This window comes from Talaromyces proteolyticus, assembly GCF_021365285.1.
Source record: "Talaromyces proteolyticus strain PMI_201 chromosome Unknown BGW36scaffold_2, whole genome shotgun sequence".
Taxonomy (NCBI): domain Eukaryota; kingdom Fungi; phylum Ascomycota; class Eurotiomycetes; order Eurotiales; family Trichocomaceae; genus Talaromyces; species Talaromyces proteolyticus.
The window spans coordinates 104,099-124,093 of record NW_025764278.1 but is presented as its reverse complement, the minus strand read 5'-3'; the positions used below and the strand labels follow the sequence as shown (position 1 = coordinate 124,093).

Below are 19,995 nucleotides of genomic sequence, written 5' to 3'. Positions count from 1 at the left end.
AATTTACGATACGCAGGATTGATAGAAATTCTTTCGTCTACACGCGCACCGATAACTTCACCATGCACAACATCGAAACCTTCGAGCTCATCAAAGTACGTGAACAATACAAGCAGCTCAGTCTTGAATTTCTAATCAGATTAAAACCTGACTACTATGAATATAGTGGGTGAACGACCATTTCCCCAACACGCTCTACAGCTTCTTCGGCTCTGCTCCTGTTGCTCTGACGCTTGAGAGTCTTGTCTCCCTGTCGACTGACCCAGAAACCACCACCAGAAATCTAGAATCGCTCAATTCACTTTCTTTAGAACTCCCTACCAGTTTTATAATCCGTAAATCCATCGCTACGGCTATATTCAGCGACACTGACGGTGTCACGACAGAGCATGTCCTAACGACTGCGGGCTCCACTGGGGGCAATGCGGTGGTCATGCAGTCACTGTTGCAGCCCGGAGACCATGTTATCGTGCAGTACCCCACATTTGGCCAATTGCTAGCGATTCCAAAGGCACTTCCTGGCGTGAATGTTTCATTGTGGAAAATGGACCCCACGAAGGGCTGGGATGCAGATATTAATGAGCTGGAAGCCCTCGTTCAGAAAGGCAAAACCAAGTTGCTTGTCTTGAACAACCCGCACAACCCTACCGGATCTTCTCTCACGGGTAAAAGACGACGCCAGATTGTGGATATAGCCAAGAAATACAATATCTGGTTACACGTGGACGAGATTTTCCGCCCTCTCTTTTACGACTCCGAAGTTGATTCGTCTTCGTTTCTAGAGTTTAGTGATGAATACCCCCAAATAGTTGTTACCGGGTCATTAAGCAAAGCCTGGGCCCTAGCGGGCCTCCGAGTCGGCTGGGTTGTCACCAAAGAACGGCGCGCACTTCGGGCTTTCCACAACATGGCCAAGTATCTATCTGGCGAATGTGGCGCTCTTGACGAAGCCATCGCCGTCGAGGCCTTGTCATCTCGTTGTAGGGGTAATATTCTACAGAGACAACTTCACCAAGCACAGACCAACATATCAATCCTTGAAAAGTTCGTGCAGCGTAATGTGCCAAAGGTAGCATGGACAAAACCTACCTCTGGTGCAACAGCCTTTGTACAATTTCGCAAAGATGTCGATAGGCCAGTGGACGATATCGACTTCTGTGAAAAACTAAAAGCCGTGAAAGGTGTTTTATTGGTACCTGGAAGCTTGTGTTTCGGAGATGGGTCAAAGGAAACCGGTGGGCAAGCAGGACAGGACATCAAGGGGTTTGTGCGCTGGCACTTGACGGGGAGTACCGAGGTCATGGAGAAGGGGATCACTGAAATTGAAGCATTTTTGAATGACGGATTTGATAGAGTCAAAGCTGCACCGCAGTTACCCCATGTTTCTCGACTTTGATAAAAGTGGATAACAGCTTTCTAATATGAGAAATTTCACGAATTGATAACGGGAATATTTTATTCCCAATATCCACTCCATGTTGACGGCCTGCGTTTCCAAGGAGTGTCAGAAGACCGTTGTAAATTCTCAATGGCACCAGCATATCGAATTAGAGTGGCTTCGGAGAATGCTGTAACCTATGAGAGCTAGACCATATGGCATTCCAGATACCTTATTGGTACCTGCCGGCAAGGTTACTAGAGGATACCCAGCTCACGCGGCGATTTGAGTGGTTGGGCCAAAGTCTGACGGTACGAGTAGCGCTGTTAAAGCTACCTCTTTATATTTAAGAGCGGCATCGATCCCACCTTCGCGAGTGGTGTGTTGGCAGTAATGCAGTGACTCCCAATTTGTCCCATCCATAACAGCCTTGGTGGCCAGCGATTCTAGGAAGCCATCCTGCTCAGACGCAAACGCCAGGTTTATGACCTAGATGCCTTCCCTCGACCTGGACATTTTCGAGGTTGAACTGCTCCAGGCCTTCAAGAGACCTCATAGTAGAATTCTCCAGCTGAGTAAGATAGCTCTTGATGTTATTGTAAAAGTCCACTTTAACGTACGCATATTCGGATTCATTGGGAAACCCACGCTGTGATCCGTAGCCCCAGTTCCAACCAGCTAGGTTGGCTACGTCTCGGGTAGAACAGAAATTCAGTTCCATTGATAATGGCAGCCCCAGCATTCTCTATCAGATCTGGTAGCTCTATTAGCTGGCTGTTTTAAGCTGTATCATTATACTGCCATAACGACATCCGGAGTAGTCCGAACACTGCGTTCTTTAGCGTAGACTTGTCGGCTGGAAACTGTGCGTAGCCACCACGAGGAGTTTCTCCCTGCTGCAAAAAAAGTATAGTTGTCCCGTGGATCGATTCCATAAATTGCATCCAAGACATTCGTAGCATCGCGAGTAGTTTTCCAAAACATCCTACCGAATCCTGGTGTATAGGCCCAGGAATGGCACCTGCACGAGAGGTCAGTCCCTTGGTGGGTTTAATGCCGACAATATTTCACCTCTCGGCTGGATCATTACTACCAGACAGCGATTTGTCAGGTATTCATCCGGCCTTGACAAGAATCAGGTCGCAAACCACTCCCGTCCGTCTCCGTGCCCAGTGCAAAAGACTACTTGGTTACTATCCACCGCAGCGGCGGACCCCCAGCTGCTGTCGCCTGCATTGACAGTAAAATATACGGATTTCGACACTGTCCCCTACCGGCTGAGTAACCCTCGAAATAATCACTTGATCGCATGTCCGCCCGCCCACTCGCTGAGAGACGCTTAAGCAAGAAGCACTGTACCGGCGTGTAGGAGCCGCTGAATAACGTGCGCATCTCGTAGAACTATGGAGCCAATGAGTGCGAGACCCCCAGCAGTCATCTTCATTTATCCCTGCTCGCGATGTTGTCCATTACAAGAAACGGAATGCCATGTAAAAGACCCCGAATCTTGCCTAGTTTGCGCTCGACATCAAGCTCCTCAGCAATTTATCGCGTCTAGATTAAGCTGCAAGATGGCTCTGTCTGTCTTGTTAAGGCAACATTGAATATGAATGAAGTTGAGGGAAAAGCTAGGCATGACATACTTCAAATACGTCAGCACCTGATATATACGCTCCAAATAGCAATGCAATAGCTGCACACTCGTTAAACTGTCCCTGCTAAACTCACCCTAGACATCATCGATACTGGCTTCATCAAGCTTGAAGCCATTGCAGAGCGGCATGGAGAGCGCACCAGGGTTGCTGCCGTTGATAGGGGACAGCGGGTGGAAATGATATATATTCGAAGCCCCGAGGGGGGCATGACTATTACTGCCCATGGCCGTGGTAGTTACGCCAGACATGTTGGCATAGTCAAGATCATGATGATTTCTGAATTCTGTCTCGAATAATATGCAGAATGCTAGATTATTCACTACCATCGACGCCTTCAATAATGACTGATCAATGATATCGACTGAGACTGACGCGAGGCTCTAGTCAATCTCTTAGAGCTCGATACTACGGAGAGGCGCTGGTCGGATGCATCTGTGTGATGAGAAGACTGACCGTTTGCGACGTGTGAGTGACCTATTGTACGCGTCTCTTTGACTTCTGCTGGACCTGGTGGCTATTTTGACCAGTATCAAGCCTACAGATCCCCATTTCTAGAATCAACACATCAAATTATCGCCGAATTCATACCTGTTGCTGGAATATCGAGAGGGATGGGAGATGCCATAACCAAAGCGCTCAATCGCGGGCTGCAAGCGAGCTTTCGTGATCGCTCCATTGCAGGGCGTGTCGTCGGTACTCAAATTCCAGCTCCTGTGAAAGTGTAACCGAATTGATCCTTGTCCCGAATCCTTCCGTCGGCTCTTTCATCTGAGCCTCTCAGGAGACGAAAGGACGAATCGATATCGCACGAGGCCATCCGTATGCATGAAAATAATGTCCGGGCTGGGCCGGACTTTTACGGCATCATCTCAGCAAATGGAGCCAGCACCAACCCCCGCAGACAGAGACAGTGCATCTACTATGGATATTATTACGATCAAGAAATAACATTGTGGATGCCGGCACGTCTAGTAAGCATGCTATTACCTAATTCCAACCCCAGGTTACATGGCAACTTGATGGCCCACGCGGAGATGAATTGTCCCCCCACAGCCCAGGCGTGAGGCTACTCCGCGAATACCCGCCGTGTCGAGTTTCGAGATGTCAGACAACCCCATGGGGCTTCGTGTTTCCCCAGTTGAGGCATTTTCCAGCAACCCACAAATGTCACACAATGGCGGTTGAGAATACCCCGTACTCGGTCTGGAGGCCCAATGTCCGGGGAAACATGTTGGGGAACTCGTTATTCTTCACTTGACTTGAGGGCCCCCGCAACCTCTCCACGAATTGTATTGTACGTACTCCATATTATCTATGATTCCACAGCACCCTGCTTGATACTGGAGACGACCAAGATGCCCGATGAGGGAGTTTGGGGCGCCGAGCCGTAGATCCCATTAATTCAGCGAATCATCATGGCAGTGGTTTGGATGTGCGCACACCACCGTCACTACTACATGTACTCAGGCTTGTCTGTGCCCCGGCGACCGGGTTCCGATTTGCTCGCCATGTTTGCCTATACCAAATACTGGATATGGAAATATTTGCTTATTGTGAATTTTTCGTCATCGTCGTCATCATCAGTATTGAGCCCAGGGTAAAGCAGCCAAATAGGCAGGAGGAGGAGAGCCAATGGCAGGCGGCCTATTCTGAAACAAGACTAAGCTTCGGCCGGGTTCCGTGGTTCGCTCAAAAAATCTGCGCTTCTAGAAGGCGTCGTGTCTTCTTCGCACTCACACACACGCTATCGACATCGACTCACGAGGAAAGGAGGAGGCATCATAATAGCGCGGATGCAGAGATAACTGTTCGCCGCTAGAAGCGCGTTAGAAACGGCGACGGAGGAGGCCGACTGTCACGACTCGATGTCGGCCCATAATTTTGCATGGATTAATTTTCTTAGTGGTGCTGGCGTAGTCATCAGAGAGGAGGTCGCGTGCGCTGTACAGTCGCTAGTCGTGGGTATACTTACAGTGCCACCAACGCTATCATCATTATTATTAGAATGTCATTCGCAGTATACGGAGCAGGACATGCTTAGTAGGAGTATTATCATTAGACGGCGTGCTAAGATTACCCGCTAGCGTCCGCCGATCGCGCGTGCAATGCTACCGTCGTTATCAAATGCCTCAGCCAGGGATGTTTGGCTGGGTAGGGCAGCCACAGAGACGCCGCGGCGTTATCAGACTACAAAGCACCATGTGTCAGTGTGGTGACTGGCCGGGGCAGTCGCAGTCCTCCAGGATCACCCTAGCAGGCCGGTCCGATGGTCTGTCCAGCCCGCTCAAACTGGGAATGCGACTCTGCCGGCCGCCCAAGCCACTCAGGGGCCGCCGTCCGCCAAGCCGGTGGATCAGTGGGGCTCCCCGCCCCAGGCAATCGCCGACATTCGTCAATTTGCAGGCTTGGCAGGCCCAGCCGGCTGGGGCTGCGCGATAACGCCACATAATGATAGCGTCACTAATTAATTCGATTTAGCAGTCCGAGCTGCCGATCGCGCGGCTTGGCGCCATTCGGGCCAATCAGCACGCCCTGGCAAGTCTCGCAGCGTCCGAAGCCGCTCTTTCCTGCCAGGCATTTCCAGGCATACATAAGTTGGCCTGGGGAAGCCGCGAAGGAAGCTGCTTGCTTGCTCTTCTAGAAGTCTTCTCTCCTCCTCCTCCTCCTCCTCCCCTCCCTGGCCCTCGCCTCGTCCCTGCCTGCCACCGGCCATCGCAGACATGCCCTCCTCAGACAACATCTCCTCCGACTACGAGGTCTCCAAGCCCATGGCTTCCGGCTTCTCCGAGAAAAATGCTGACCAGCTGGTCGTCCCGCCGCTGTACGACCAGGAGCTCGGCGAGATGACAGAGCAGGAGCGGAAAGGCCACCACAAGTTCAACCGCCTGGGCTGGAAGCGCCTGACCGTCGTGCTCATCGTCGAGGCCATCGCCCTGGGAAGTCTCTCGCTCCCCAAGACCTTCGCCACGCTCGGCATGGTGCCTGGCGTCCTTTGTTCCGTCGGTCTCGGTCTCATCGCTATCTATACCAGCTATGTCGTCGGCCAGGTCAAGCTCAAGTTCCCCCAGGTCGCCCACTACCCGGACGCCGGCACGCTCCTGTTCGGCCGCTTTGGCTATGAGCTGATCAATGTCATGCTTGGCTTGCAACTCCTGTTCTTGGTCGGCTCGCACTGTCTGACTGGTACTATCGCCTTTATGACCATCACCAATAGCGGCATCTGCTCTATTGTCTGGGCCGTCATCTCTGCCATCATTCTGTTCCTCCTCGCCCTGCCCCCGAGTTTCGCTGAGGTGGCTATCCTCGGCTACGTCGATTTTGCTTCCATCATCATCGCCATTGGCATCACCATCATTGGCACCGGTGTCGAAAACACCAACTCCATTGGCGGACCCGTCGTGTGGTCGGCCTGGCCCAAGGACGGGATCACCTTCACTGATGGCTTCATCGCCGTCTCCAACATTATCTTCGCTTACAGTTTCGCCATGTGCCAGTTCTCTTTCATGGATGAAATGCACACCCCGAAGGACTTCGTCAAGTCGATTTGGACCTTGGGCCTCACCGAGATGATCATCTACACCGTAACCGGTGCCCTGGTCTATGCTTTCGTGGGCATGGATGTCAAGAGCCCCGCGTTGCTATCCGCCGGCCACCTTCTGAGCAAAGTCGCTTTCGGAATCGCCCTTCCAGTCATTTTCATCAGTGGTTCCATTAATGGCACTGTTCTGGGTCGCCTTATTCACGGACGTGTCTATAAAAACTCTCCAATTCGTTTCATTAACACGAAGATGGGCTGGATCACCTGGATCTCCTTGATTGCCGTCATCACTGTTGTCGCCTTCATTATCGCCGAAGTGATTCCTTTCTTTTCCGACTTGCTCTCCATCTCGTCCGCTCTGTTCATCTCTGGCTTCAGCTTCTACTTCCCGGCCTTGATGTGGTTTATGCTTATCCGCGAGGGCAAGTGGTACGCTAACAAGAAAAATCTGGCTCTCTCTGCCGTCAATGCCTTCACTTTTATCATTGGCATTGTCACACTGGTGGCCGGTACTTATTCCAGTGTCGATGACATCGTATGTATTCCTTCTACTCCACCGTCGCTATGTATGACTGCGGGTTACTAACGTAAGTAATAGGTCAACAATTACAGAGATGGCACAGTCCGAGGAGTTTTCACCTGCGCCGAGCCATCTTAGAGCCCTAGGAAGGCATTTTCATTGTAACAGCATCTCGTCGAATTTAGCGTGGTCTTCCTCTATTCATCTCCCGCGGCTCTGCATAGTATTGTGTTGGTAGACTAGACTACAGTCCGTTATCAGACCAATTATTCATATACATATTCATAATCACACCCATATTACTAATGACCGTAGTGGCGGACTCGAACTAGAACGTCACAGCCACCTGCGACAAACATGTTATTGACCGCCTCGACGCTGACACTGGCATGTGTAAATTAGTTGTTGCGGGGTAGTTTATAATTGTCGTTCGTCAACTCGGGACTATCAACCCCGACTCGAATAAAGAACTCACAGCTCAAGGTACACATGATTATAGTGTCACAATTCTGCTGATATTCGAACAAGTCACGGATAATCGTAAATAAAAATGGAACGGTGCAATGCTTGCATGGCATAAGCAACTTGCCGTTATGAAATCGAAATAAAGTAAGCTGCTACAAAATGAGTATACTTTCGTATGCTGAACCTGTTGTATCGAATGTTTCAATTATTGACATGAACAAAAGAGTTGAACGTGAGATATTAATGAATTGATGATCATTCTAAGTAATGATACCATTGATCTTATACAGCTACACGCAATCCATAAAAATATGTGGTCGCCGTGAGGAAGCAAAAGGAAAAGCAAACGAATAGCGGGAACCAGAAAAGACTCGAGTCTAAGCTTCTAAAACGAACCCAAACACAATGAAACTTCAATCAAAAGCAGATTCACCCCAAAAGGGATCAATCGAATGGGATCATTATTATTCCATTAAATAGGCTCGTCTCTGGGCTCAATCAAAACTTCATTGACGGCCACATGTGGCGGCTGACTCAGTGCATATACAATCGAGTTGGCGACATCTTCAGGGTCAAGAATCTGTGCACCCGATGGCTCGCCGTACTTCTTAATAGCTTCGGCATCCGTCGACATGCCGAGCAGATCGGTAGCAGTATTGCCGGGCTGTACGCTGGTGACGCGCAGTCCTGCCCCTGCTGTTTCTAAACGCAGCGATTGAAGCGTTGCTTCAACAAAGAATTTGCTGGCGGAGTACACGCCCAGTCCAGGGAATACTTTCCGGCCTGCGTCAGAAGAAATGGCGACGATATGCCCACTGCCGCGGGAGAGCATACCGGGCACTGTGGACGACAAACAGTTCAAAAGGCCTTTACAGTTCACATCTACGGTGCGCTCCCACTCTTCCATCTGGACATTTGCCATCATTGTGAAATACATCACACCCGCACAAGATATGAGAATGTCAACCGGACCCAGCTCTTCGGTGGCCTTTTCGACAAGGGTTACTACTTGTTTCCTGTCTGTGACATCGGTTTTTTGAATGGTAATCTTAACACCGTGGACTGTGGTCTTGCGCTTGATTGTTTCGAGAGCATCCAACCGTCGAGCACCAAGTGCGACATGACAACCCTGCTTTGCCAACGCCGTAGCAACTGCGGCGCCGATACCAGAGGAAGCACCAGTAATTACTGCCACCTTCCCACTTAACGGGGACTTGAAAGCTGCCTTGGGAGGCCGGGTTAGCGCCTCACTTCTGGAAGGTGGCCTGGGGAGCCATCCTCTGGCGAACCAATGTCGCGTGTAAGTTTCGAGGAGATCACTATCGACCTTGGGTCGCTCGACAGCGAGCCTAAAGGGCCGAGTAGCAGTATTGTCAAGAACAACGATGCCTCGAAGAAAGTCAACAGTCGGCATGCCACTGCGCAGAATATCTACCGTGAACGAGCCGTCTCCGCCCTTGGCCAAGCCTCGTTTGTCGTTCCAAAGCGTAACCCATTCATCCCATCCAACGGGTTGAGTGGTATATCCGAGCTCATTGAGGTTTTGAAAGACAGATCGCGTGCTCACCGGATTAGGATCTCCGAGGTGGAAGATAGACTGATCTGTTTCGGTTTGGGACGAGAGATGAACGATGGATCTGCTGACGAAGTCAACAGGTGTCATCTCTGCACGCCAGCCATCAACATCAGGCGCAAATCCAAGCTTGATTGATTCCACTATTAGAGCTGAGAGGAGATCCCAGGCATTAGTTGCACCCGTAACACTGTGGCCGCTGATTGTGCCGGCACGGTGTATTTTCACTGGCAAACCACGTCGACCAGCCTCGAGAACTAATTGTTCTGCAACCCATTTAGTCTGTCCATAGCCATCTAGAAGTTTCTCGGGTACCTCTTCAACAGGTAGAATGGTCGTTTCCGGCCAACCTGTCTGGCCAGAGGGAGGAAGTACGCCATTTGTAGATACATATTGCACTGTGGCGCCATTCTTGCAGGCTAAACGGAGAATCTCTCTTGTTCCACCGATGTTTGCATCGCGTAGAGCAGCATACGGGTAAACGAGATTGACGCTGGCGGCAGCATGGACAATAACTTGAACTCGAGCGGCCAGACTATCGAATGATTCAGGTGAAAGCCCGAAGCGGTCGCGGGATAAGTTCCCAGGAAGAACTTCGACACGCTCCATGACAGAATCACGCCATAGGCCCATATCAAGTAGGTTGCGACGAATACGTGCCACACCTCCGGCCCGGTCATCATCTTCAGGATCGCTGAAACGAACCAGGCAGATGATGTTTGCTGATGTGTTTTCTAGTAAGTCACTGAGTAAAAAGGCGCCTAAATAACCAGTAACACCAGTCAATAGAACTGTATCTGCGTCGTGAATTGGGAATAGCTTCGCCTCAGCCGAAGGCTTTATATCAGTGTCAAGAGTAGAATCTCGACGTAAGAAGGCAGGGAGCTCTGCTTGTATAGCTGCTGTGTGCCCATCCCTCACAGCGCGTACGATCCCGACGTGTCCTTGGATGGTTGGATTTTCTGCTAAACGGGAGATGGGAACGCGGAAACCAAATGTTCTCGCCATTCTAGACGAGAGATCAGCAAGCAATAGGGACTGGCCACCCAAGTCGAAAAAGTTGCTCTCTGTTTTCAGAAGTGTGTGGGAAGTTTTCAATGTCGCTGCCCATATTGTAGCAATTTCCTTGGTACTGATGGGATCTTTGTCGGTATGGTGTGTATTGCCATTGACAGGGCTCGTGGTTCGAGGAAGCGGCAGACTCTTGAGATCGACCTTACCAGAGACACCATGTGTGGGTATATGATCAAGCTCAACCCACAGAACCGGTATCATGTACTGTGCAAGATAAGACGAAAGTGTACGACGTGATCCCGGACTGTGCCCAGTCTCATTGATATCCACCTCTGGGCGATCGGGGGAGGCACCGGCTGTGTCACGAACAATATACGCCACTAACTGTCTATCCAATCCTTCACCATAGGAAATGACACAGCAATTGCTGACTGCTAAATGCTTGATTATTGCGTTTTCAACCTTGCCTGGTACGACGGAATATCCTCTTAACTTGATCATGGAGCCGACGCGACCGGTAATTTCGAGCAGTCCAGAAGGCAGCATTCGCCCTAAGTCTCCAGTCCTATACATGCGCGCTCCAGGATTTTTCGTATCGAATGGATCTGTAACGAATGCCTTGGCAGTTGTCTCTGGTCGATTGAGATACCCACGAGCGAGTAATGGGCCGCCGACAAAAAGCTCCCCGCTGATGCCATCATCTACTTTCTGCCCAGCCTCGTCGAGAATATAAGTGTGTATAGGGTCTAGTGGTGGTCCAACAGGACAGTATGCAGCCTCACTGTCAACCATTTCGCGGATGTCTCCGCACGCGATCTCGTGAGTTTCACAAGCGCTATAACAATTCAATAGACGAGTTTTAGGAAGAGCTTTGATAGCTCTGTGGGCCAAATCCGTTGTGACAACCTCGCCATTTAACCATAAGGTCCGCAGCTCTGTTACGCGGGACCCAAGATGCGGGTGGCACGATAGAATGGTGGCCAATAGGGTGGGCGTCATCAGAGTTTCAGTGATTCGCTTAGAGACAAGCAAGTCAACGAGAGTTGCCGGGTCGTAGCTTACTTCATCTGGTACGACTACAACTGTAGCACCGCGAAGCAAGGGGCGTAAAATCTCCCAGATGAAAAACACATTGCATGCCACTCGGTCTCCAGGGTGAAGGTTTGAAAGGGCAAATCTAAGGTTATATGATAGCACGGGCGCTCTGTGAGGATTGGCAATCCCCTTTGGTTTGCCGGTAGTTCCTGATGAATATGATACAAAGGCAAGCCGGTCCAGGTCTTCATCCGCTGGAAGGGGTCCGGGTTCGATACCATTCTCACTGGGCTCGGTGAACGGTTCATCTAGAGCAATCAAAGGCACGCCCGATTTGATCTTGCACTTTTCGGACTTGTGTGTGATGACCACGGTTGGCCTGGCATCGTCCAGCACGTCGGTGAGGAGGTCCGGAGGGTATGCAAGTTCTAGGACAAGGAACGCTCCTCCAGCGCGAAGAATGGCGAGACATGCAATTACATAGTCGGCGCTTCGAGGCAGCAACACACCTACGAGCGTGTCTCGACCTACACCATGACGACGAAGTCGCAGCGCAAGGATGTCAACCTGAGCATCTAGTTCTTTGTAAGTGTAGTTGACATTGGTGTCGTCTTCTAACGCTATGGCATCGGGAGCCGCTAGTGCCTGGTGCCTGAAGAGTGCAGACAGATCTTTTGTGGTATCGATAACAGACATTTCTGGGACTCCACTAATTACACGAGTTGAGAAATCCCAAGGAATAGCTGGGACATGTAAAACCGAGTGAACGAGCGACTGAGGAAGATTATATGCCCCGCACAAAGTGTTCTCTGGTCGCGAGAAACTTGAATAGCGAGTGGATACTTGAGAAATCGTCGATCAATGAGCTCTTGAGGAGCCGTCACGATGTGTCCAGACCCTCCCCCACGCAAATGGCGGTGCTCGCGGCTACGTTGTATATGGCTTTGTGTTCGTATACATTCGAACTGGGAAGCCAGTAGGAAGAACAGAGGCAAAAGATTATATCGGCAATAAAAAGAAAAAAAAAACAAAAACGAAAAAATAGTGTGCCTCAGGACGAATCGCAATTATTGCAGATGGCGTTATCAGTGCTAGCAATAAAATTAGCCAATCAGAGCTGTTTCTGAGGTGTTCAAGCTTAGCCCAGCGAACCACATCTATTTGCTTTTTCTTACTTTTCTTTTCTTTTCATGCACAAGTAAACAGCCTTGGTCTTGTCTTCATACTTAACCTTGGATCAAAATTATTAATATTGTTCATCTATAGAGTCGAAGTCAAATTGTCAACATGACGGTGAGCTAGGCATCCCCAACAAATTTGATTTAGTCGCATAGTGGGGCTCAGGTCGATTTATTCGCGTGTTTGTCACATGTCAAAAAAAAAAAAAAAAAACCCTCTAGATAAGGACAGGTCACGCGATCACCTGCTGCGGTGTGTTGCCCTAGTCCTACGCACACTGCATACTAATTTATTGGGCTGTATTTAGCCAAGGTCTAGACCTTTTTGTGTACCTCATTCTAGTCTACTTGCTCTTTTTTGATCTTGCAACAAAGGCACTCGTTGGAAATGCATTTTTTAAGGCCTAAACATAATATTTTTTTTTGAGTTCGCGACCGTTGGACTGCTCTATGCCTACGTCGTTCGACGCTGATTTGTGCTGCCATTAACTTGATTAACCAATATCATGTGTGATTATTTGATAAGAATATTCATAGCCTATACACAATCTAGCATCGTTGAATAACATGAACTCCGAGGAGTACGGAAAGAAAAGTAGTTTTACCTGAAGTTCAGCACTAGGAAGATCAATCCGTCCTGTTGTTTCCTCTGCATTTGCATCATTAGCAATCCCATGAAAATAAAAGGGGGAATTGCGTTCGGAATATAACCCAAGTTGTGGCTAGATGGAGTACAAGCGGAAAATTGCAAACATTGACGTGCTGTATCATGCACGCAATATTATTTTTCACGCGACAAGCAAGGTTCTCAATTGCGACATAAAAAATTGCAACTTGTGGTATTGCCTATGATGTCGCAAAGTCCCAATGACGAGCACAGCATTAACCTAGACGCATTTCAATCAACTTTCCAATGAACTGATCAATAGACATTGTCGGAGTCTCTTCGCTTGAACATGCCGCCATATTATACATTTTGCCGGCAGGATTGTGGCTTTGAACTAGCCTTTGAAACATCCTAATCTAAACAACAACTCCACGTTCAAAGAAGTTTTCCAAAATCAAGACCAGCTTGAGATAAATGTGCGGAAAGTGTACGACCAAGTCAGACCAGTCTGCTACTGATGCCGTTTCTTCGTGGCCCGTAAATATGAGCGCTTCGAGATCTTCCTCGAGTGTCGCTGTCAGGTGCTGAAGTATTTTCTCAGAACTTCCATGCCGAGCGTTACTGCTCCGCATCACTGTATAGGCATCCCTATATCCATCAACACGATTGACCATTTCTAGGGGCGTTGCAGGCAGCATTCGATTAATGTAAAGAAGCATAGCGGGGAAGAAAGTGTGTGCTCCTCTAGTAATTTGATGCCTCATCAGAGTCTGAACTAATCGTAGCGGAACTAATGGAAGGGAGGAGCGTACATCGAGATTGGCCAGTGGCCAGTTATATCATACTTGACGGCAGTTTTCATAAATCCCACGATAGCATGAACAGATCTCTCCAGTTTTATTTTGATGGCATGCCGTTCATTGAGCTGTATCTCCGGAGGCACCTCTTGACTTTGAACTTCTAGCAACATGACTTGTGCGTTGACAAGTCTAATGCGGGCCGACCTAGGTATATCCAGTTTCAAGTCAGCCATCAAGGGGAGGTTTCAATTGTAAGTAGCATTGATAAATAAATATGAGGTAATGCCTAGCGTTTGAACGTACTGGTAGTAAATATAGGCAAGTATCGTGTGCGACATCACTGACGGGTCACCTCTCTGCTGCAAAATTTGGTCAAGTGAAGTTGTTTCCCATGTGTCTAGTTGATTGCTGACGCGTTTTACCGTTTCCACAATGTTGGGAAGGTCTTTCATAGCCAGCATACTCAGTCCACGTAACATATCCTTGATATCCTCAGCCAACGTAACGATCTCGGTAAGAATTCCACTTAGTCGAGACACTTTTATAGAAAGATAGAGAAGGGTTTGTTTCGAGCTGACAGAGTACACCCTTGAGGCCGACACTTCGAAATTTAGGTCTTGTTCGTTTAAAAGGTCATGGGTAGGGTTAAATTCATTAGGTGGAATTAGAAGCCGGGTCCGAACGCCTAGTGACAGAATTCGGTCGCGAATGATACATGAGCACCACAAGCGTCGATATTGCATCGCCTTCGTATTCATAGCTGTCGTGAGGTTTTTATCTGGTTTTTCGCTTTTTTGAAGATGGGCACCGCATTTGCGGGCGTTTGAAATCGCTCTTTGCAGCCAATTAACATTGCACAGTGGATTATCTATGGCGAAACGATACGAAAGAAGTAGAGTTCCCTGAGCGATGGAATAAGGATTTGATTCGGCTTGCAACTCAAACAAGATCTGAATATACGTGAGTACGTCGCGGACAAAATATACGTCAGAGCTGGTAAACCTTTGCGCGCTCATAAAATGTATCCCGTGCTTCTTCATAATGAATGAACCCAAGGGCAGTGATGGTACGGTGATCGACAATCTTTTTTTTTCGTTAAGCAAGTGTGCCATCGGTACTAAGCTTTTAGATTGCAGACTTACCCCAGCTGCAGCAAACAACATTGCCTGCAAAACAAACAGAGATATTGTTGAATTTTCCCTCTGGGTACCCGACCCGACGTCTGAGTATATCTGCCAAAAGTTTGTCTCATCTAACATAGGAAGATAAGGATGTATGTGCCGAAAGTAATGAACAAGAAAATCATCAAACTGAGGTTGAGCCGGTAGATAGAAACATCCTTGAAGTTCTAGCAACGCCCGATCCTTCATACTGAGATGTTCCAATCCATCTAGCTTGGCGAATGGGTATTTGGAGTACAATCGAAAATGCGAATGGTCTGCCACTCTAGATGCGCTGTTCGCATTGCAACTATTGACAAGTGGGTCCTCGTTGCCCTCACGGGGAGGGAACGGATTCATCAGGTGGTGAAATATTTGCTAATTAGAGAACGAAAAGTATGAGTTTCTTGGCTTAGATATGTAATTTTACAAGGTCGAAGCATGAACCTACTGTTTCAAGATCCTCCATGGTGGCGCCATCGAACGCACCCTTGTGCAATGCCGTTCCAACTGCGCAGAGAAATTCGGTCCTTGGTAAGAACGACCTGTGGATATTTTTGTGATAACGGAAGCACAATCTCGTTTATGTGAGACGCGTTACATTTGCTGCACATTAAGAAAAGTAAAATGGCAGTGGTAGGCGACCAGTTGATGTGCTGCACAAGGGAATGGACGGACAGCAGTCTTAACGGGCCATCTTCAGTTATCTGGCGCTCGTGTTTTCGACCAACAAAACCCGCATAGCCGAAACTGCCAGAAAGCCCCGATGCCAACCAAATGCGGGGTTAGCCAGTCTGGAACAACCGGAAATCGCTCCCTCCACGTTCGCCGAATTCGCGGAGAAATCAAGTAAGCCTTCTACAAGGCCCGCTCTTGTTTGGTAACTCGATTTGGGCGATATACTTTAACAACGAAAATGGTGCATTATTTTGTAATATGCCTTGTTCCTTTACTCGATTTCATTCCCCAATATTATTTTTTCATCGTTAGCATAGATTTGACTTTAAAATTGTCATGGTATTTCCGAAACTTTATGCAACCGTTGGCGGCCGCATTTGTCGGCAGAAATCGGCATAGTCGGCTCGCTCTAAGATGGTCAGAGTCTCTTTTGGCTGTCCTCGTAAGACATAATTGAGAAATAAAACAGGCAATCCTGTAAAGCCCACTGGAGGCGGGGACTCTTGAACATTGAATACCAGGACAACATAACGTACTATTAACTAACAAAACTGTTGAAATGGCACTTTGGAATCTGCATGTTGGGCCACTTCAAACTAGCCATGGCGACGAGTCGGCGACGAATCGGCCCGACTCAGCAAGCCCTGGGCAGCCAATTGCGACGCAATTTCTATATAGGGTAAAGCGCAGGGAGAATCCGCTCCAAATCGTCCGCTCGCATACATGAGCAATTCCATGACTTTTGTTGAACGGCAAAGCCTTCAAGCGGCTACGACTATCCGAGTAGACGTTCTCGTTTCGGATTTTGCAAATGGTGATCATAGTTTAAACATTAACCTTAGTGTCGCCTAGACCTACTTCATGTAGGATTTGTAGTGGATGAAAGCAATTGAAAATTTGAAGCTATAAAAGCAGAACGGATGTTGCGGGGAGTTTGAGCGAGTTGCACATTTGACGTTCTTATGAAACTAAATGAACCCATGACGACACGGTAAAACTATGTACTATACACTGATTATACTCCTATTCACGACAGGCATCGATATATCTTCCAGCATCTGATTCTGATTGTCGTTCGTATATCAGTGGATATAAACCATTCCATCTCATGGTTATACGGTACCATAGAATAGACATGTACTATGCAATCAGGAGAAACTACAACATATACCGAAACGTCAGACTTCGATCTCCTCGTTCACTTGAAGTGGCTACGGACGGCCCCGTAGTGCTGTCTTCATTTGCCAAAGCTTCCTCCCTTCTGAAATTAACTCGCTGGTACGAAAAGCGCAGGATGAGTACCGCCAGTGTTCCTGCAACAGCGAATCCGAGTTCCAAGGCATGACCAAGGATATATTTTGGGGCATCTTGTGTACGATAGAAATTGGAAGCCATGGCTATATAATATATTTCAGCCCACGCTTAAATCTCTCACCTGCGCACATTGGGTATAAAAGAAGATAGTCACAACTTACCACCACCTAAGTTTCCAATACCAATATGGATAGCCATTCCTGCTGCTCGTTTGTATCCCCCCGCCAAATTGTTGCTAAGCCAGGTAACATTTCCAGGAAAAGCCGGATAAATTCCTGTACGACGCTTTTATTAGCTACTGCGTTTAACTTGTACTTTTGGCTAGGTAGATAGTGGTAAAAACTGTAAAGAACGAACGACTTACCAACAACAGCCAAAAACGTCCCAAAGTAAACAACCCCAGGCACACCACGACCAGATGAAACTATGCAAATAATAAAGCCAGCGATGATGCAGAGAAAGAAGCCTAAGATGAAAGGAGATCTTTGACCAGCCTTGTCCGAAAAGAGGGCCGCAATGACAGAGACAATAGCGGCTGTGATGTAGATTGGAAGCTATTGAAAAGTGTAAATCAGCCAGAAGGTTTATAACTGACAAAACGGGCCCGGTTGCAACCTACAGTCAGAAGCTGGGCTGTAGAAGAGGAATAACCCAGATCTTTGATAATAGTAGGTAGAAAGAAAGATATTCCATAAAGAGGACATACAATTCCCCAGTACACTGTTGATCGATATCATTATCAGAATGTAAGCATTTGATAGAGTTTAGTAGTTGCACTTACTGATCAATGCTAAATAAACCTGCCAATCAGTAAATGCGTCTCGCACATATTTCCAAGAGAACGTCTCCTCATCTACCAACTGTCTGCCACGGCTATCTGTATTTTGGTTTCTTAGGCGAGCCACAACCCATTCCCTTTCATCCTTCGTCAAGAAAGAGGCGGTTTCGGGAAAATCATGGATCACGAAGAAAGAGATGAAACCCACAACGACGGTGGCCAGGCCTTCAAGTATGAAAATCCATCGCCAGCCGGAGTATCCTCCGACACCGTTCATCTTCTGCAAAAGTTGTTTAGAGACTGATCTTAAAAATTCTTGGATAAAAAGGAAATAATAATAGTCGAATCATTTATTAACGAGAACATTGTGCATAATTTGCAAAGAGTAAGAAAGAAAGCGGAAAGATCAACTTACAGCAATTGCATACGCCAACAAACCGGAGAAAGCACCGGCAATACTAGCTGAGCTAAAAAACAGTGCTTGGCGATATTGGGCCTCATGGCGACAGTACCACATGGTGATGTAGAAGGCGACTCCAGGATAAAGACCGGCTTCTATTAGTGTCTATTAGTCTCTGGGAACAAACTGGTAAAGTACTCTTTTTAATGACAGTGAATCGTACCAGCCACCCCGAGAAAGATCCTGGCAGTCAATAATCCAGCGTAATTTTGCACAACTCCCATCAGTGTCTAATATTAAGTTTAGTTAGAACAAAAAGCTTCTCTCTCGCCGTATCATTCATGTGTCGTACCATGACAACCCCCCACGCTACCATGATCGAAGGAAGCCATATAGATGGCCGCAGACGTTTCAAAAGAAGATTCGACGGGACTTCAAAAGCCGCATAGGTAAAAAAAAAGACGGTGACTGTAAATGCGTTAATATGGACCGATCCATGGCAATCTGTAGAACAGCAACAAGATAAGGGAGAAAATGGGAACGAACGGCAGAGATTATACTGGGGGCCTACTAGCCCTAGTTCTTCGGGAAGACCCTCTATTTTGGCGTTTCCAATGTTACCTCTATCAAGGAAACACAACAGATACAAGATGGACAACATGGGAAGGAGACGCAGATCCATTTTTCGTAAGACCTTTTTCTCGTCAATGTTATGGAATACATCGCTTGCTTGCTCGACGTCCTGCTTTTGTATGTCGGAAAACTTCTCGTTAGAAACATAAGTGGTGGTGTTGTTATCGGAATCTCTTAGGCTAGAAGCGTGAGTCATGTTGACAGTATTAAACTTGGTGCATAAATCAGAAAAGAAAAGAAAAACAATCAAGTCCACTTAGTCTTGTAGACCGCTGTGTCAAAAGAAGTTGTTGACCTTGGTCTATATAATCGCTTCACGCTTATAACCAACACTTAGTTGTACGGAATTCCCCGCACATTGCTTCGGATCCGATGAGGTAGCGGGGGAATTTGTGGCTCGGATCCGAGAATGTAGGTCCATTCCTGGGGGACAATGCGTGATCTGCGTAGTGTAATACCGAATTGCAGTCCTACGCCGTCATCGTCGCACCAATCAAAATACAGTTCTTCACAGATGGCGAGATCATCCCCGCAAATCCCCAGAGCTTCAGGATCGGTTCCGGCTGTGGCTGGAAATTGACGCTTTGTTTTCTAGGGCGCGTCCTTATCAACGCAGGGTTGAGAAATCCGGATTCTCACCGAAGCTTTCGTGACATATTGCGGGGAAGCTGATATATATCCTCGAGGTGTACCCCGCATTTAGGCTCGATAAAGTCAAAAACAGAGTTAAATTGCCCCACGCCGTTTCTATTATTATTCAATGATTTCTATCAAGCACAACAGTAACTACATCCGTGTCCACCATTTCAAACTATCCAATCACAAGTTGTCGTCAGCGAGCTATAATCTTTTTTCCTATTCTTTTCTACGCCAGTTACTTCGGCTTTCGTAGGATTCTCATCTTTCGTTGAAACGCATACAAACTAGTTGATCTGCTCCGTGATTCATTCTAGCATTCCATTCCATGTAACTAGGACCGGGTACCTATCCTACATATCATTTCTCTGCCCGCAATTATCTTTCCAGGTTACCCACATTATTGTCTCAACCTAGTCTGATCTTTTGTAGGCTTGCATGAGACCTACCCGGCATCAGCGATATTCCTATCCGCTCTTATAAAGACAGTCCGAAAAAGACTCTTTCAATTTGCATCACAGCATTTCAAAGGAAAAAATGATTCTCACAGTTGGATGCTGGTCCAACAATAAATCGGTTGATTGCTGTAACCCTACCTACTTATAACGAGATTGTGGAATAATATAATTGGAA

The 19,995-nt window shown here is 47.7% G+C and overlaps 6 protein-coding genes across 6 annotated transcripts; 2 read left to right on the top strand and 4 right to left on the bottom strand.

Moving 5' to 3' along the window:
• Window positions 1-62: 62 nt before the first annotated feature.
• Window positions 63-1,396, top strand: BGW36DRAFT_393516 (pyridoxal phosphate-dependent transferase; the record flags this gene model as incomplete). Its single annotated transcript, XM_046217817.1, has 2 exons — window positions 63-95; window positions 167-1,396. 2 exons carry the CDS (start codon window positions 63-65, stop codon window positions 1,394-1,396), a joined length of 1,263 nt encoding a protein of 420 aa, XP_046076078.1.
• A 59-nt stretch (window positions 1,397-1,455) lies between these two features.
• On the bottom strand, window positions 1,456-3,161 carry BGW36DRAFT_393515 (uncharacterized protein; the record flags this gene model as incomplete). Its single annotated transcript, XM_046217816.1, is given in 11 exon segments — window positions 1,456-1,556; window positions 1,576-1,609; window positions 1,694-1,867; window positions 1,887-1,987; window positions 2,070-2,152; window positions 2,177-2,418; window positions 2,573-2,706; window positions 2,738-2,816; window positions 2,852-2,914; window positions 3,018-3,071; window positions 3,114-3,161. 11 exon segments carry the CDS (start codon window positions 3,159-3,161, stop codon window positions 1,456-1,458), a joined length of 1,113 nt encoding a protein of 370 aa, XP_046076077.1.
• A 2,547-nt stretch (window positions 3,162-5,708) lies between these two features.
• BGW36DRAFT_368751 (putative amino acid transporter) lies at window positions 5,709-7,623 on the top strand. The gene is made up of 2 exons (XM_046215025.1): window positions 5,709-7,106; window positions 7,170-7,623. Exons 1-2 carry the CDS (start codon window positions 5,754-5,756, stop codon window positions 7,227-7,229), a joined length of 1,413 nt encoding a protein of 470 aa, XP_046076076.1. The 5' UTR covers window positions 5,709-5,753; the 3' UTR covers window positions 7,230-7,623.
• Window positions 7,624-8,028: 405 nt separating this feature from the next.
• On the bottom strand, window positions 8,029-11,874 carry BGW36DRAFT_288544 (hybrid NRPS/PKS enzyme; the record flags this gene model as incomplete). Its single annotated transcript, XM_046210588.1, has 1 exon — window positions 8,029-11,874. One exon carries the CDS (start codon window positions 11,872-11,874, stop codon window positions 8,029-8,031), a length of 3,846 nt encoding a protein of 1,281 aa, XP_046076075.1.
• Window positions 11,875-13,021: 1,147 nt separating this feature from the next.
• BGW36DRAFT_82243 (uncharacterized protein) lies at window positions 13,022-15,643 on the bottom strand. The gene is made up of 6 exons (XM_046222614.1): window positions 15,375-15,643; window positions 14,906-15,301; window positions 14,766-14,846; window positions 14,067-14,713; window positions 13,776-13,967; window positions 13,022-13,707 (listed from the first exon to the last, which is right to left on the bottom strand). Exons 1-6 carry the CDS (start codon window positions 15,390-15,392, stop codon window positions 13,380-13,382), a joined length of 1,662 nt encoding a protein of 553 aa, XP_046076074.1. The 5' UTR covers window positions 15,393-15,643; the 3' UTR covers window positions 13,022-13,379.
• Window positions 15,644-16,357: 714 nt separating this feature from the next.
• On the bottom strand, window positions 16,358-19,380 carry BGW36DRAFT_311985 (MFS nicotinic acid transporter Tna1). The gene is made up of 9 exons (XM_046212494.1): window positions 18,640-19,380; window positions 18,446-18,561; window positions 18,317-18,383; window positions 18,109-18,248; window positions 17,697-17,973; window positions 17,535-17,635; window positions 17,280-17,469; window positions 17,077-17,190; window positions 16,358-16,998 (listed from the first exon to the last, which is right to left on the bottom strand). Exons 1-9 carry the CDS (start codon window positions 18,920-18,922, stop codon window positions 16,760-16,762), a joined length of 1,527 nt encoding a protein of 508 aa, XP_046076073.1. The 5' UTR covers window positions 18,923-19,380; the 3' UTR covers window positions 16,358-16,759.
• Window positions 19,381-19,995: the final 615 nt, after the last annotated feature.